Source organism: Rhineura floridana, chromosome 1 (assembly GCF_030035675.1).
Source record: "Rhineura floridana isolate rRhiFlo1 chromosome 1, rRhiFlo1.hap2, whole genome shotgun sequence".
Classification (NCBI taxonomy): domain Eukaryota; kingdom Metazoa; phylum Chordata; class Lepidosauria; order Squamata; family Rhineuridae; genus Rhineura; species Rhineura floridana.
The window spans coordinates 167,789,664-167,805,128 of NC_084480.1; the positions used below are offsets into that span (position 1 = coordinate 167,789,664).

At 45.5% G+C, this 15,465-nt stretch overlaps 1 protein-coding gene across 1 annotated transcript in view; it reads left to right on the forward strand.

Annotated features, from left to right (window-relative positions):
* SUCO (SUN domain containing ossification factor) overlaps positions 1–15,465 on the forward strand; it is a 121,723-nt gene that overhangs the window by 52,892 nt on the left and 53,366 nt on the right. Inside the window, exon 8 of the mRNA XM_061584762.1 lies at positions 14,187–14,311. Coding sequence (XP_061440746.1) covers positions 14,187–14,311 — 125 coding nt within the window. The remainder of the gene's footprint in view (positions 1–14,186; positions 14,312–15,465) is intronic.

Consider the following 15,465-nt stretch of genomic DNA (forward strand, 5'->3'; position numbering starts at 1 on the left):
CTGGGGAAGCTGGGGCTTGACTGACTCCCCTCCCTGATCCTCCTGGGAGAGTTGGGGCTTAACATCATCCCTCCCTCCATGCCTTATTCTCCTCCACCCCCGAGGTCTGGGCTTTATCGGGTAGGCTTCATGGAACTCTCTCACCAAGTCTGGTGCATGAACGTCCTCTGCTGTTTTCCAAGAATGTTCTGATGGATCATACCCCTTCCAGTGAATTAGATACTGAAGGTGACCCCGGCGCTCCCACGAGTCTAGTATCTGCTCCACTTCATACTCCTCCTGCCCATTCACTGTGAGAGGAGGAGACTGCTCCACTGGTGCTCTGTGAGCGTCGCGGGGACGTTCCAACATCAGCAGGAAGTGATGAAACACAGTGTATTCTCAAGCTGGGAGGCAGCTTCAGGCGGAAAGCCACTGGGTTGATTTGAGCCTCCACTTCGAAGGGTCCCACCCTCCAATCCTCCAACTTGTGGCAGTGTCCCTGCATAGGCATGTAGTGTGTAGACAGCCACACTCTGTCTTCCACTTGGATGGAGGGGCCCTCCTGCCGATGCTGGTCTGCGGCCCTTTTGTAATCCTCCTTGGCCCTATCCAGCTACTCTTTCAGCAGCTGTTGCATTGCTTGAAACTCTTGTACGAACTCTGCCGCCGCCGGGACAGATGGGTTGGCTCGAGGGGCAGCAAAACTCGAGGGTGATATCCAAGGTTGGCAAAAAAAAGGAGTCTGTTGCATGTGAGCGTGTACAGCATTGTTATAAGCGAACTCCGCCAGGGGTAGGAAAGACACACAGTTGTCCTGCTAGTAGTTAACATAACAATACAGGTATTGTTCCAACGTGGCATTAACCCTCTCTGTCTGTCCATCTGTCTGCGGATGAGTCTTTATTCAGCTTGCTAACCCTCTCAGATGCAGCTCCGGACCTCCTTCCCTACAGGCAAACTTCTGCTTCATACGATGGAGACCAAAAGGACTTGTTAGGCCTCAGGAAGTGACCATTCACTGCTTCTTTCGAGGTCTCAATTTGTAGCGATGGTCAGCAGGACAGATTGTCTGGTAGTTGAGTTCCTGCGATCCTGTCCTTAATCTCAGGTCCTGAGGAGGTGCGTCCTTGTCCTCAGGGAATTGCTGTGTACCAGTGAGCACTTGGCTTAGCACTGGAGTTTTTGAAAGGGTGTTGTTATGGCCCTCTGAGACCAGGTTGGCTCCTTGAGTTTTGGCTCCTTTGTCACAAACTTCTTGGGCATGGCAGGAGGTGGCACTTTCTTACAATGAGATGCATGGACCCATGAATCACAACCTTGGACCTTTACAGATGTGTGCATCATCAGGATGACTTGGAAAGGACTGTCCCACAGGCATTTCAGTGGACTTCGTCACACATTCGCCTTCACATAGACCCAGTCACCAATTTCCAAATCGTGGCAGGGTTCTTGGGCTGGCTGGGGCAAGGCTGCTGAAACGTGTGAATGAAATGCCTTTACACATGTTAACTGGGCCTTACAGTATGTGAGCATAGTGTCATCTAACATGACCAAGTCCTGACAATGAGGGATGAACTGGTGGCACAGTTGGGAGTCCCATGGGTCAGCCCATGAGAACTCCATGAGGAGACAGTCCAGTCTTTTGGTTACAGGTAGACCTCATGCTCATTAGGGCATTGTAATGGCCATTTCAGACCTGTTTCATCACAAATTTTCCTAAGTTTCCCTTTTAAAATCCCATTGTGTCTTTCAACTTTCCCACTCGAGGCAGGATGATAAGGGGTATGGAACTTCTGTTGAATTCCTAGAGCTATGCATATCTCCCTTATCACCTCTGCAATGAAATGGGTGCCTCTATCAGAGTCCAGAGAGAGAGGTATTCCAAACCTGGGGATTAAATCTCACACCAATTTCTTTGCAATCATGATGGCATCAGCCTTGGAGCACGGGTAAGCTTCCACCCAGTTGGAAAATGTGCAAACTACCACTAGTAGATACTCATAGTTATAACATTTTGGCATGCAACAAAAATCTATTTGCAGATTGACAAAAGGGCCCCATGGCAGAGGATGCGCCGGCTGCTCAGTTTTGGTGGCCTTCCCTATGTTGTGGGCCTGACAAATTCCACAGGCTTGACAATAATGTTTTGCCAATGAAGAAAATTTGGGTGTGAACCAATATCTACTAATTTCCTTTGTCATGCGATCTTTCCCCACATGAGATGGACCATGACTTATACGCACTAAGTATGGGAGAAGGGACTCCGGAGCCACCGGCTGGCCATTCCAGTCAAGCCAGAGATCATCATCTGACTGAGTGCAACCCTTTTTCTGCCAATCTTACCTCTCTCTGAAGTGGGCCGAATTCTGCATTTTGATCAGGTCCTCCAGGTTGGCCACTAGCCCCTGAGTGATAATAGGCATAAAATGGTGAGAGACTGCATTTTCTTTTGCTGCCGCATCGGCCAAAGCATTCCCTCACGACACATCATCCTGGCCCAGTGTGTGTGCTTTGCATTTCATGACAGCCACCTGTGCTAGCGATTGGATGGCATCCAGCAAGGCTGTAATGTATGGTCCATTCTTAATGGGACTTCCTGATGATGTGAGAAAGCCTCTATGTTTCCAAATCTGCTTGAAGTCGTGTACGATCCTGAATGCATATGCTGAGTCTGTATATGTGAAGCCTTTTGTGAAGCTAAGATGCAAGCTCTTGTGAGAGCAATGATCTCAGCCAGCTGGGCCAAATAAACTTCTGGCAATGCCCCCCTTTTCAGTACCTCAGACTGTGCACACTGAATAACTAGCTACCAGCTATCCTGCCTCATCCCTCTTGCACGACCTGTCCACGTACACAACCATATCAGGGTTTTGAAAAGGAGTGTCCTTAATATCTACCCAAGGCATACACAAATGTGAGGTTTCTAAAAGACAGTCATGAGCAACTAATGGGGCTGTCCCTGTGAGGGGAGAGGGATCAGTGAAGCTGGATTTAGAGCAGCACATCTCTGTAGGGTGATGTGGCTTGTTGTCACCAGCAGATTCTCATATTTTGTAAGCCTATGGTTTGAAAGATGTTATGTTTTGGATTTTAAAAGCAAAGAAGTCACAGCATGGGGCATGGAAACTGTAAGTGATGATATCAACACAAGGGATTCAGAAGCTTCTACCAAAGTGCCTGTTGCCACCACTGCTCTCAAACATGGGGGAAATACAGCTGACACTGGATCCAATGCTGTATTGTAGTACGCAGTGGGATGCTGTTTTGAATCATGAAGCTGTGTGAGGACCCAAAGTGCGTAACCCCCCTTTTCATGGCAAAACAGTGTGAATATCATAATCTGGGAGCCCATGTGCTAGGGCCGAACTGAGAGCTTGTTTAAAAGGCTTGTTCACAGTCCTCTGTCCGTACCACATGTTCAGGGGAGTTTTGGAGGGTTAGAGCATGTAGTGGTTCACTAATGGTGCATAACCTAACATCCAAGATCTGCAATAGGACATCATGCCCAAGAAAGAACTGATCTGAGTTTTTGTTTCAGGTCGAGGCATGTTCAGAATGCACTGAATCCTATCTTCTGAGACAGATCTACTATTTGCTGAAAGATCATGGCCTAAATAGTGCACCTTTTCCTGACATAACTGCAACTTCTCTATAGAACCTTTATGACCGTTTGAGCAAGGGCACGCAGGAGGGTGACGGTCCTTTTTACAGGCGTCCAATGAGGGGGAAGCTAACAGAAGGTTATCAACGTATTGCAAAAGTGTTGATCCATGCAAGAATTTGATATCATCTAAATCCTTTTTTAAAGCTTGGGAGAAAATTGAAAGGGCGTCGCACTACCCCTGAGGCAGTCTGTGCCACGTGAACTGGCAACCCCCATGGGAAAACGCAAAAAGAAACTGACTTTCTGAGTGAATGGGAATAAAGAAGAAAGCGGAGCATAAATCCACAACTGTAAAATGAGTTGCATTCGCAGGGATATGGCTCAAAATGGTATTTGGTTTGGGACCACTGGAAAAGAGGGTAAGACCGCTTGGTTAATCTTTCTCAAATCCTGCCCCAGTCTCCACTTGCTGTTTGGTTTTTGAACCCCCGTGATTGGGGTGTTACATGGGCTTTTCGTTGGGACAATAACCCCTTGGTCCAAAAGAGAATCAGTGATCTCCCCTAGCCGCCTCTCTGCCTCCAGTCGAAGAGTATACTGCGGTACCCTGGGTAAGGATTTCCTTGGATTTAATTTATTCTGGCAGGGTCTTCTGTCAGAATCCTTCCAACTTCATTTGGGTGACTTGACCAAAGCAAGGTAGGCACCTGAGATAGGACTTCTTGGTCTAATGTCAGTGGCATTTCTAGACAAAGTTGCATAAAAGGATCACTGGGGGACTCAGCGAGAGTTGCAAGAGCTTCATTCTGATTCTTTTGTGGCACATCAAGGAAAACTCCTGATGAGGTGCAAAAAATAGTGCAACCAAGCCGACATAAAAAATCTCAGCCTAAAAGATTCACTGGAGAGCAAGGACTCAGAACTAAAGCATGGTCAACTGAAATGGGGTCAGTGGAAATGTTCATGGGTTCTGAAACAGAATGGGGCATAGGGGTGTTGATACCCTGATAGTCTTCACTGTCTTAGATGAGTGAGGGGCTTCCTGGAAGTCGGTAATTCTTAACAAGGACTTATAAGCACCTGTATCGACCAGGAAAGGCACAGGCCAACCCTCAACCATGCACTGAAGATTTAGCTGAGAGTCGTTTAAAGCAATCATAGGGGCAAGCAGAGGGTCTGGGTCATGTACATCTTCTGATTGATCCTCATGTCAATCCATGTCCCTATCCTCAAAAACCAGTAGATCTTTCGCTTCTCTTACTGGGTATTGAAGGACTTGAGATCTTGGTAGGGCTGGGGTGCTCAGGGTCCCTAGTGGGACCCGGCTTTGTGGGATGGGGGCTGACTCGTTCCAGGCCTGCATTCCCCCTGGAAAATTATTTCTGTAGGGACATTCTAATCATTCTTTCAGTGTTTCCATAGAGGAGAGCTCTTCATCTGCTTTTCCTGTCTCTGTTGGTGCCCCTTGGGGCCCTGTTCTTGACCCTCTGCTCTTCTTTCTCTGCAGTGTCTCTGACTGACCTCCATAAATTACATGGTATTCAGTACCACCTGCACACTGATGACACCCCAAGACTCTCTACCCCAAGATTCAGTCCTTCCATCTCCAGCTACCTCCCTGAAACTTGCATGCCTCATCGTTGTCAAGCATAACAATGCTTATCTCCTTATCCACCAACAATGTCACTATTCCCTGTGTTGAATAGGCACATATCCTTGGCTTTGTCTCTACTTCCCCATATTCATTCAAGTGCCAAATCTGGTTGGTTCTCCATTGAAAACCTTGCAAAAATAAATAAATCGCCTTTTTTCTCTCTACCCTCAGTCAAGATTTTGATCTATGCCCTGGCTGTTTCTTTCTTAAAGTTCTGTAATCTTCTTACCCTTCACCTCTATCTAGCAATTTGCTGCCAGTATCATCTGCCTCTTGTTGCTCTAATCACATGACACTGTTCCTTAAAACCCTACACTGACTTCATGTCTGCGTCCAGATCCATCACAAGTTTCTCATGCTTATGTTTAAAACCCTCTGTTTCTACTTTTCTCTCTACTTTTCTATTGCTGGCCATGAACCTTGGTCCTCTATCTTCACCAGCTTCTGTTGTCTTAAGGTCCACTGCTCCCTCAAAAGATTCCATCTCTTCTGCTGCCCATGTACTTGAAACTGTTTCACAGATCCCCTGTATCAGAAGAGGAGAATCTGTGCCCCTCCCAGATGCTGTTGGACTCAGACTCCTAATAGCCCCAGCTAGCATAGCCAATTGTCAGGAATGATGGGAGTTGGAGTCCCGCAATGTTTGAAGAGCCTCAGGTTCCCCTGCCCTGCCCTGCTCTGAATGAAGCCACCTCTCTCCCTCTTCAAAGCCCTCATCCAAACCCACCTTTTCTATGGTGTCTTTGACACGACCCCCTGTTCCCTGCCTTAATGTAACTAAGCCTAAGTACATGTAACAGAATCGCATATTCTTCCCCCATCTACCCCTCCCTCCATTTTCCTCCCTTTTGTTTAATTTTAGATAGTAAGCTTCTCAGGGCAGGAATCTTTTGTATTCTTTTAAAGTGCAATGTACATTGATAACACTATATAAATATATGAATTACCTTTGGGAAGTGCTCCAACTTTTAGGTTGCCTTTGCTTGCCTTTGTTATGTTTTAGTGCAATATATACATTAGAGCATGGGTCACCAACCTTTTTGAACCATGTTCTTTTGGAGGTTTTGGTCAAATTTCTAAAAGAAAGTATAACATAAATACAATTTTGCCTGGGTTTTTTTGGAATTAAAAAATATGTAGTACATATCAAACCTAAACTTGTTTACTTCTTTAACAGCATAAAAGGAGTCACTATGTTAAATTATACCATTTGGCATATTTATTAAATGTATAGAGCAGTCCTTTGCATGTGTAGTCAGAAATAAGACTGACTATATTTAATGGAGCATGCTTCCAGGTAAGTGTGCATAGGATAAATGCCTTAATCTAGTGGTTCTCAACCTGGGGGTCGGAACCCCCAGGGGTGTCAGGGTCATCCCAAGGGGGTCACAAAGAGCCAAGTAAAGAAATATTTTTTAATTTAAAAATTAATTGATGGCTGGTCTGTGCACCACCAACTTGCGAGCCTGCACTACATGTGCACACAGCTGCATTCGCCTCTCCTTCCTTCCTTGTGGCCGGCATAGCCACACAGAGCTGAGCAGCACAGCACTCGAGTGAGTGCAGCAAGAGAAGGAGCCAACTGAGCTCAGCTGCAGTGAGGGAAGATTGATCAAGCTGATTGGCCCTGCCTGTAGAGACAGAGGGACCCTGGCAGGGGGACGCCTGCCAAAAAAGTAGCAGGACAGAGTCCTAGAGCATGCCCCCACAAATCCACACCTGGGCACTCATTAAATGTTCACTGTGTAGTTAATGTATAGTATAATCTATACATATCTACCCAGAAGTCTCTACATATTTAATGGGGCTTTTTACCAGGTAAATCAATTGCAGTAATCAGACCAGACTAAGATTCTGTTGAAGTTGTACTACTTTGGAGGAGGGGGACATGGGGCTTTATAGTACAAAGATGCAGCATTCTGGTTTATTTTATTTATTTATTTAATTAAGCTTATATACCGCCCGACTAGCAACAGCTCTCTGGGCGGTGAACATTAAAAATACAATAAAAATAACACAAAACTGTACACAAAACTGTACAGTCTAAAATCAAAATATAATAATTTACAATTAACAGGAATTAAAATGCCTCAGAGAAGAGAAAGGTTTTAACCTGGCGCCGAAAAGATGATAGTGTCGGCGCCAGGCGCACCTCCTCGGGGAGACCATTCCATAGTTCGGGGGCCACCACTGAGAAGGCCCTAGATCTTGTCACCACTCTCCGGGCTTCCCTATGAGTCGGAACCTGGAGGAGGGCCTTCGTAGTAGACCGTAGTGTACGGGCCGGTTCATATCGGGAGAGGCGTTCCGACAGATATCGTGGTCCCGCGCCGTATAAGGCTTTATAGGTAAGTACCAACACTTTGAATCTGGCCCGGAAGCATATTGGAAGCCAGTGCAAACGGGCTAGCACAGGTGTTATATGCTCAGACCGCTTAGTTCTTGTTAGCAGTCTGGCTGCCGCATTTTGCACTAGCTGTAGCTTCCGAATCGTCTTCAAAGGTAGCCCTACGTAAAGCGCATTGCAGTAGTCCAGACGTGAGGTTACCATAGCATGTACCACTGATGAGAGGTCCTCCTTATTCAGATAGGGACGTAGCTGGGCTACCAACCGAAGTTGGTAGAACGCATTCCGGGCCACCGAGGCTGTATGAGCCTCAAGTGTGAGGGAAGAGTCTAAGATGACTCCCAGACTACGCACCTGTTCCTTTAGGGGGAGTGTAACCCCATCCAGGACAGGGTATATATCCACCATCCGATCAGAGAAACCATCCACCAACAGCATCTCAGTCTTGTCAGGATTGAGTCTCAGTTTGTTAGTTCTCATCCAGTCCATTGTCGCAGCCAGGCAACGGTTCAGCACGTCGACTGCCTCACCTGAAGAAGATGTAAAGGAGAAGTAGAGCTGCGTGTCATCAGCATACTGATGACAACGCACTCCAAAACTCCTGATGACCGCCCCTAGCGGCTTCATATAAATGTTAAAAAGCATGGGAGACAGAACCGAACTCTGCGGGACCCCACATTGGAGAACCCATGGTGTCGAGCAATGTTCCCCAAGCACTATCTTCTGGAGACGACCCGCTAAGTAGGAGCGGAACCACTGCCAAGCAGTGCCTCCAATTCCCAATTCCGCAAGCCTCTCCAGAAGGATACCATGGTCAATGGTATCAAAAGCCGCTGAGAGGTCAAGGAGAATCAACAGAGTTACACTCCCTCTGTCTCTCTCCCGACATAGGTCATCAAACAGGGCAACCAAGGCAGTCTCAGTGCTAAAACCAGGCCTGAACCCCGATTGAAATGGATCTAGATAATTGGTTTCATCCAATAGCGCCTGGAGCTGGTCAGCAACCACACGTTCCAGGATCTTGCCCAGGAACGGAACATTGGCTACTGGTCTGTAGCTGCTGACATCCTCTGGGTCTAAGGAAGGTTTTTTCAGGAGTGGTCTCACTGCCGCCTCTTTCAGACAGCCAGGGACCACTCCCTCTCGTAAAGAGGCATTAATCACTTCCTTGGCCCAGCCAACTGTTCCTTCCTTGCTAGTTTTAATTAGCCAAGAGGGGCAAGGATCCAGTACCGAAGTGGTCGCACGAACCTGTCCAAGCACCTTGTCCACGTCCTCGAGCTGAACCAACTGAAACTCATCCAACAAAACATGACAAGACTGTGCTCTGGACACCTCAGTAGGATTAACTGCTATTAAATAGGAGTCTAAGTCCCGGCGAATGCATGAGATCTTATGCTGGAAGTGTTCAGGAAATTTATTACATCGAGCTACCGATGTATCTGCCGTATCTTGTAGGCCTGGATGAAGTAGGCCATGAACCACTTTAAAAAGCTCCCGTGGGCGTGAGAGAGATGACTGAATAGTGGCGGCAAAATGTTGTTTTTTTGCCGCCCTCACCGCTCCTACATAGAGCTTAGTAGAAGCACGAACCAGCTCATAATTGCATTCGTTGGGAGTTCGTCTCCATCTCCGCTCAAGCCGCCTCCTGTCTTGTTTCATCGCTCTCAGCTCCGGAGTATACCAAGGAGCTGTATGAGCTCTACATAGGAGAGGGCGCGCAGGAGCGATCGTGTCAACAGCCCGGGTCATCTCTGTATTCCACAGATCGACCAGGGCTTCGACAGGAGCGCCAGTCTTATCAGCCGGAAAAACCCCCAGAGCCTTTTGAAAACCTTCAGAATTCATTAGTCTCCGGGGGCGGACCAATTTAATAGGTCCCCCACCCTTGCAGAGGGAAAAGGCTACTGAAAGTCTAAACTTCAGCAAGCAATGATCTGTCCATGACAACGGGAGAGATGTAAAACTCCCCACATCCAGATCACTATCCCCATGTCCAGTAGCAAAGACCAGGTCAAGTGTATGCCCCGATGTATGTGTTGGGCCACTAACATATTGAGACAGCCCCATGGTTGTCATGGCGGCCATGAAGTCCTGAGCTGCCCCAGACAAAGTAGCCTCAGCATGAATGTTGAGATCTCCCAGTACTAATAGTCTGGGGGATCTCAACAGTATCTCCGAGACCACTTCCGTCAGCTCAGTTAGGGAAGCCATTGGGCAGCAAGGTGGGCGGTACACCAAAAGGATTCCCAGTCTGTCCCTCTGGCCCAGCACAAGGTGCAAACACTCCAAACCAGTGATTGCATGGACATGGTGCTTGGTGAGTGAGATGGAACTCTTATAGACCACAGCGACCCCCCCCCCTCCCCGACCCTCAGATCTACCATGATGCTGAACCAGATACCCCGGTGGGCAGAGCTGGGAGAGACTAACTCCTCCCTGTTCGCCCACCCAGGTCTCGGTTATACATGCCAGATCGGCCACCTCGTCCACAATCAAATCATGGACGAGGGAGGTTTTATTATGTACCGATCTGGCATTAAAAAGCAGCAACTGGAGATCTGAGAGTTGGCTGATAGGACAACCAACAACCCTGCGGGTGTGAGAAGGACCAGAACGCGGCACAGCCACTACATGTTTGGACTGCGTTCTCCTTACCTGGCACGTCCCTCTCATATCACCATACCTCCCTCTACCCGTCACTACGGCAATTGGGGCCCCCTCAGGTCTCCCCTCTTGATGATAAAATCTCTTCCCGAGGCACATGATAAACTATAAATACAAAAACTCATATACATAAAAATACACATTCACTCACAACATACACCTATTCATCCACTTCAAACCCACACAGAAGACACAGTCCCGCATTCTGTGTGCCCAAACGCCAGCTCTAAGACCGTTCTTCTTCCCACGTAAAACGCCACCTGGGGCCTGGTCCTGCAAGGTGCCCACGTGCAGAGCAGGAGCCCAAGAAGGAGAGAGCAGAGACGCCAGCCAAGCAGCAGCAGCAAAGCAGGCAGATGGCTCTCCCTCCCTGGGCGGTGATGGTCCTCTTCCCTTGCAGGCACTGGATCTCCCAAGCCCCCTCAGCCAGCCGGCTTATATATCTCCTCCAGAGAAGGGACAGGTGGAACAGTATCAGGCACAGCTGGCTGAGTACCTGGAGCCTGGTCCTGCAAGGTGCCCAAGTGCAGAGCAGGAGCCCAAGAAGGAGAGAGCAAAGACGCCAGCAAAGCAGCAGCAGCAAGCAGGCAGATGGCTCTCCCTCCCTGGGCGGTGATGGTCCTCTTCCCTTGCAGGCACTGGTTAAAGGAAGTAAAAATTTATGTCTATAATACAAGGACTTAGGCAATCTTAATCAGGTCTACTCAGAAGTAAGTCCTATAGAATTCAGTGGAGCAACAGCCATATGGAGGTGAGTTAGTGGCTGACCCAAGGCAATAAGTGAGCAAAAAAATAATAGGTAAAATAAGTTTTAAAAATGTAAAATTGCATATGCACAGTGTATTTTTGTTGCTGTTTATTGAGGTTTTGAGTGTGTTTTTATACAGTTGTATATGTTCATGTTAAATATATTTTAAAATGTGCTAAGTTGCTCACATTTTGTTTTTACTCTTAACTTGAGTTCTTTGCATGGTTTAAGGTTGGCATTGGGGGAGAACTGGGTCTTGTGCCTTCCACAGCTGTGTGGCAGGTAGAAACTAAACAGAAATTAAATAAAGCCTTTTCTATTATGGAAATACAAATATGGGGAAAGCTTCATCTGTTGACATATTACTATTGTCATAGGGAGCTTTCTGAGCCGAGTGCTAAAGAGGAGGCATCATTATGTACGGGTAGAACACTTTAAACCAGAGTCCGAATGCCCTGGCATCAACCAGACTCTGTTCACCATTCTGGGTGGTTTACTCTTATCTCCTTCCTTTCATCTCCTTTAAAATTTGTTAAAAGTTGTTTATACTGCTGCAGCCTGCCTGGGACCTTCTGGTACAGGGTAGATAATAAATATCATCATCATCATTGTTTTTGTTATGAATAAAAAGTGGTACAATATTCTGTTGTACACCGCCCTGAGAGCTTGTTGCTATAGGGCGGTCTAAAAGTACAATCAATCAATCAATCAATCAATCAATGCTTCATTGTGTATTTATTTCAGTTAACAGATAAAAATTACAACAATTAGCATGTGGGAGTCGCAGAAATATTTGAGGTTACAAAGTGGGTCCCATACTCATAAAGGTTGGGAACCATGGCCTTAATCTATAAAATAGACAAAAATTATCGTTCTCTAATGCTGTCATTTGTCTTCATAACATACATTTTGAGTGAGTAAAGCATTTTACTCATTCCAAAAGATAAAACATTTTTTATCAAAATGATCAAGGGGATGGAGCAACGCCCGTATGAGAGGTTACAGCATTTGAGGCTTTTTAGCTTTGAGAAAAGATGAGTAACAGACAACACAGTACAAGGGTATAAAATTATGCTTTAAAAGAAATGGGGGTGCCACAGCATCTGATTGTCCTGATGCACAACCTATACTCTGGACAAGAGGCTACTGTAAGGAGAAAATATGGAGAAACCGACTAGGATGTGAGACAGGTGTATTTTATCACCCTGTTTGTTTAATCTATACTCGATAGGACCAAGATGGAGGTGTGAAAATTGGAGGGAGAAATATCAATAATTTAAGATATGCAGACGATACCATACTATTAGCAGAAACCAGTAATGATTTGAAACGAATTCTGATGAAAGTTAAAGAGGAAAGCACAAAAGCAGGACAGGACTACAGCTAAATGGCAAGAAGACTAAAGTAATGACAACAGAAGTTCTATGTAACTTAAAAGTTGACAATGAAGACATTGAACTTGTCAAGGATTATCAATACCTCGGCACAAGCATTAACCAAAAGGGAGACAACAGTCAAGAAATCAGAAGAAGGCTAGGACTGAGGAGGGCAGCTATGAGAGAACTAGAAAAGGTCCTCAAATGCAAAGATATATCACTGAACACTAAAGTCAGGATTATTGAGACCATGGTATTCCCGATCTCTATGTATGGATGTGAAAGTTGGACAGTGAGAAAAGCGGATAAGAGGAAAAAAATCAACTCATTTGAAATGTGATGTTGGAGGAGAAGCTTTGCGCATACCATGGACTGCGAAAAAGACAAATAATTGGGTGTTAGAACAAATTAAACCAGAACTCTCACTAGAAGCTAAAATGATGAAACTGAGGTTATCATACTTTGAACACATCATGAGAAGACATGATTCACTAGAAAAGACAATAATGCTGGGAAAAACAGAAGGGAGTAGAAAAGGAGGAAGACCAAACAAGAGATGGATTGACTCCATAGGAAGCCACAGACCTGAACTTACAAGATCTGAACAGGGTGGTTCACGACAGATGCTATTGGAAGTTGCTGATTCATAGGGTCGCCATAAGTCGTAATCAGCTTGAAGGCACATAACAATAAAATTATGCATGGCACAGAGAAAGTGGATAGAAAAAAAAATTTCTTCCTCATAGCATCCTATGAAGCTGAATGTTGGAAGATTCAGGACAGAGAAAAGAAAGTACTTCTTCACACAGTGCATAGTTCAACTATGACATTCGCTCCCACAGGAGGCAGTGATGGCCACCATCTTGGATAGCTTTGAAAGAGGATGAGACAGATTAATGGTGGATAAGGGTATCGCAGGCTATTTACCACAATGGCTATGCTCTTGTGTCCATGATCGGAGGCAGCATTCTGTATGCCAGTTGCTGGAAACCACAGGAGGGGAAGAGTGCTCTTGCGCTTGTGGGCTTCCCATAGGCATCTGATTGGTCACTGGGAGGATGCTGGACCAGATGGGCTATTGGCCTGATGTTCTGCAAGAAAAATGAATATTTTTTATTTATGTATCTACTGATACTAGGCATTGTACAATATAACAGCATCAATGATTAAAGCAACAGAAGAGAGAGACTGATTTGCACACCTTTAAAACTGATAAAATGCCTGCAGAAAATGTGTTTGCCAGATGGCTGAAAGATTGCTGTGTTGGTGCAGGCTCTCTCCCAAGGCTTCTTAGACTGTATAGGTCCTAACTCTCCTTCATAGCCAATACCTTCAGCAAGGCCTTAGCTTTAAATAGCAAGGGGCACGTGAGGGGTTGCTCAGATGCTTTACATTATATCAGGCTGCATCAGGAGGGGGGAGAGAAAGAATGCTCAACCATTCGTACCAGTTGAGAGACCAGTAGCTTTTGGCTCTTCCTCCTTGAACTTTTCTAGCCTATGAGTTGGTCATAAGAAGAATCTGTTGTTTTTTCTTCTCAATCAGTTTTTCTTTTATATATTTTTATATATAAAAGAGGGCAGGGAATGTCTTGTTTGTTGTGGCACTTAAACTACTCTGGGGGCCTTTTTTTTTTGCACTAAAAAGCAGGACAAATGTACAAATGGGGGACAGGGCTGTTTTGGAGGCGCTACTGTTAAGTTCAGTTAGTACTGAATATTGCTACTTCCTTGTATATAACTTGCTTTAGCTTAGAAGCTTGGAGGTACTAGCTTAATAATTTTCCTATTTTCCTATTTCTTATGCAGGTCAGTCAATGCATCCATCCTCCAATGGAGGTCAGCATCTCACAAAAAAGGTTCAGAAAAATAGGAATAATTATGCTTCAGTAGAGTGTGGTGCCAAAATATTGGCAGCTAACCCAGAAGCAAAGGTAAGTATGCCACTTCAAAGACAGTTCAAAATTGAAAGCCTTGTTGGTTTAGTTCTCCCCAGAAAACAATGTGAGAGGCCTCTTACTGCTGCTGGCTTGGGTAGGAAAAATGGCTCTACCAGTCAGCTGGTCCCTTGAGAGGGAAAGGGTTGAAGAGACAGCTAGCAGTATTGGGGTCAATGAGAGGTGGCAATGAAAACCATAAAGATAGGCTGCAAGAAAAGTCTTCTCCGTCCTAGAGCCTTTCAAATGTTTTGGACTACAATTCCCACCACCCCCAATCAGTATAGCAAATGTTTAGTGATTATGGGAGTTGATGTCCAAAACATCTGAACGGTTACAGGTTGGGGAATGATGAACTAGAACAACTCTAGCCCATGAGCTTATGCAGAATAAATTTGTTCATCTTTAAGTTGCCATAGCACTTCATCTCAAGGAAGAACACTTTATTGCAGCCTATATGGCAATGTCCTGTCCCAAACCAATGAATTGGTAGTGGAGAAGTAAGATACAGTATGAGATTACAGTTCTTATCGTAGCATTAGTGCCGCAGAAGCTGAAACTGCTATGTGAGCTGGTGGTGAGGGCTGTCTTGGTCTGTTCAACCTGGCCTCGGCTGATGATGTGAAATACGTAAGGGAAGAGGTGGTCATTTAGATACAGAGGTTCTAAAACTGAAATAGGTTTCTGAACCTGATGCTGTTAACCATAAAAGAATTAACAGAAATGTATAGACTTTTTGGCATTTATGTTGGCAAGTTTGAAGCTGCTTGTAAGAACAAAGGGCTGTATCCAACATTCTCTATTTGCTAGTGCAACAGTAAGCTTTGATGCTGCACAACAGAGGAATCCAACGCAGCAGTTGTCCTAGGAGAAACTTGTTGCACAACAGATTGCGCAATCTGTTGTGCAAATCAAGTTACCAGTAAACTGCTTGTGCATTCTCATACACAGCGATGTACCACTGGCGCAAATAATTTCTCCAGTGGAACAAGCAGACTGCTGAGTAACTTTAACTTAGTGCTACGTTGACTACAACCCAAAGAACAGTAAAAACAACCCACAAATGCATAAGATTGTATTTCCATTGAAAGTTGTTATTGTTGCTTTTTAATAATGTCAATATTTGTACATTGTACTGTTTTTATTGATAC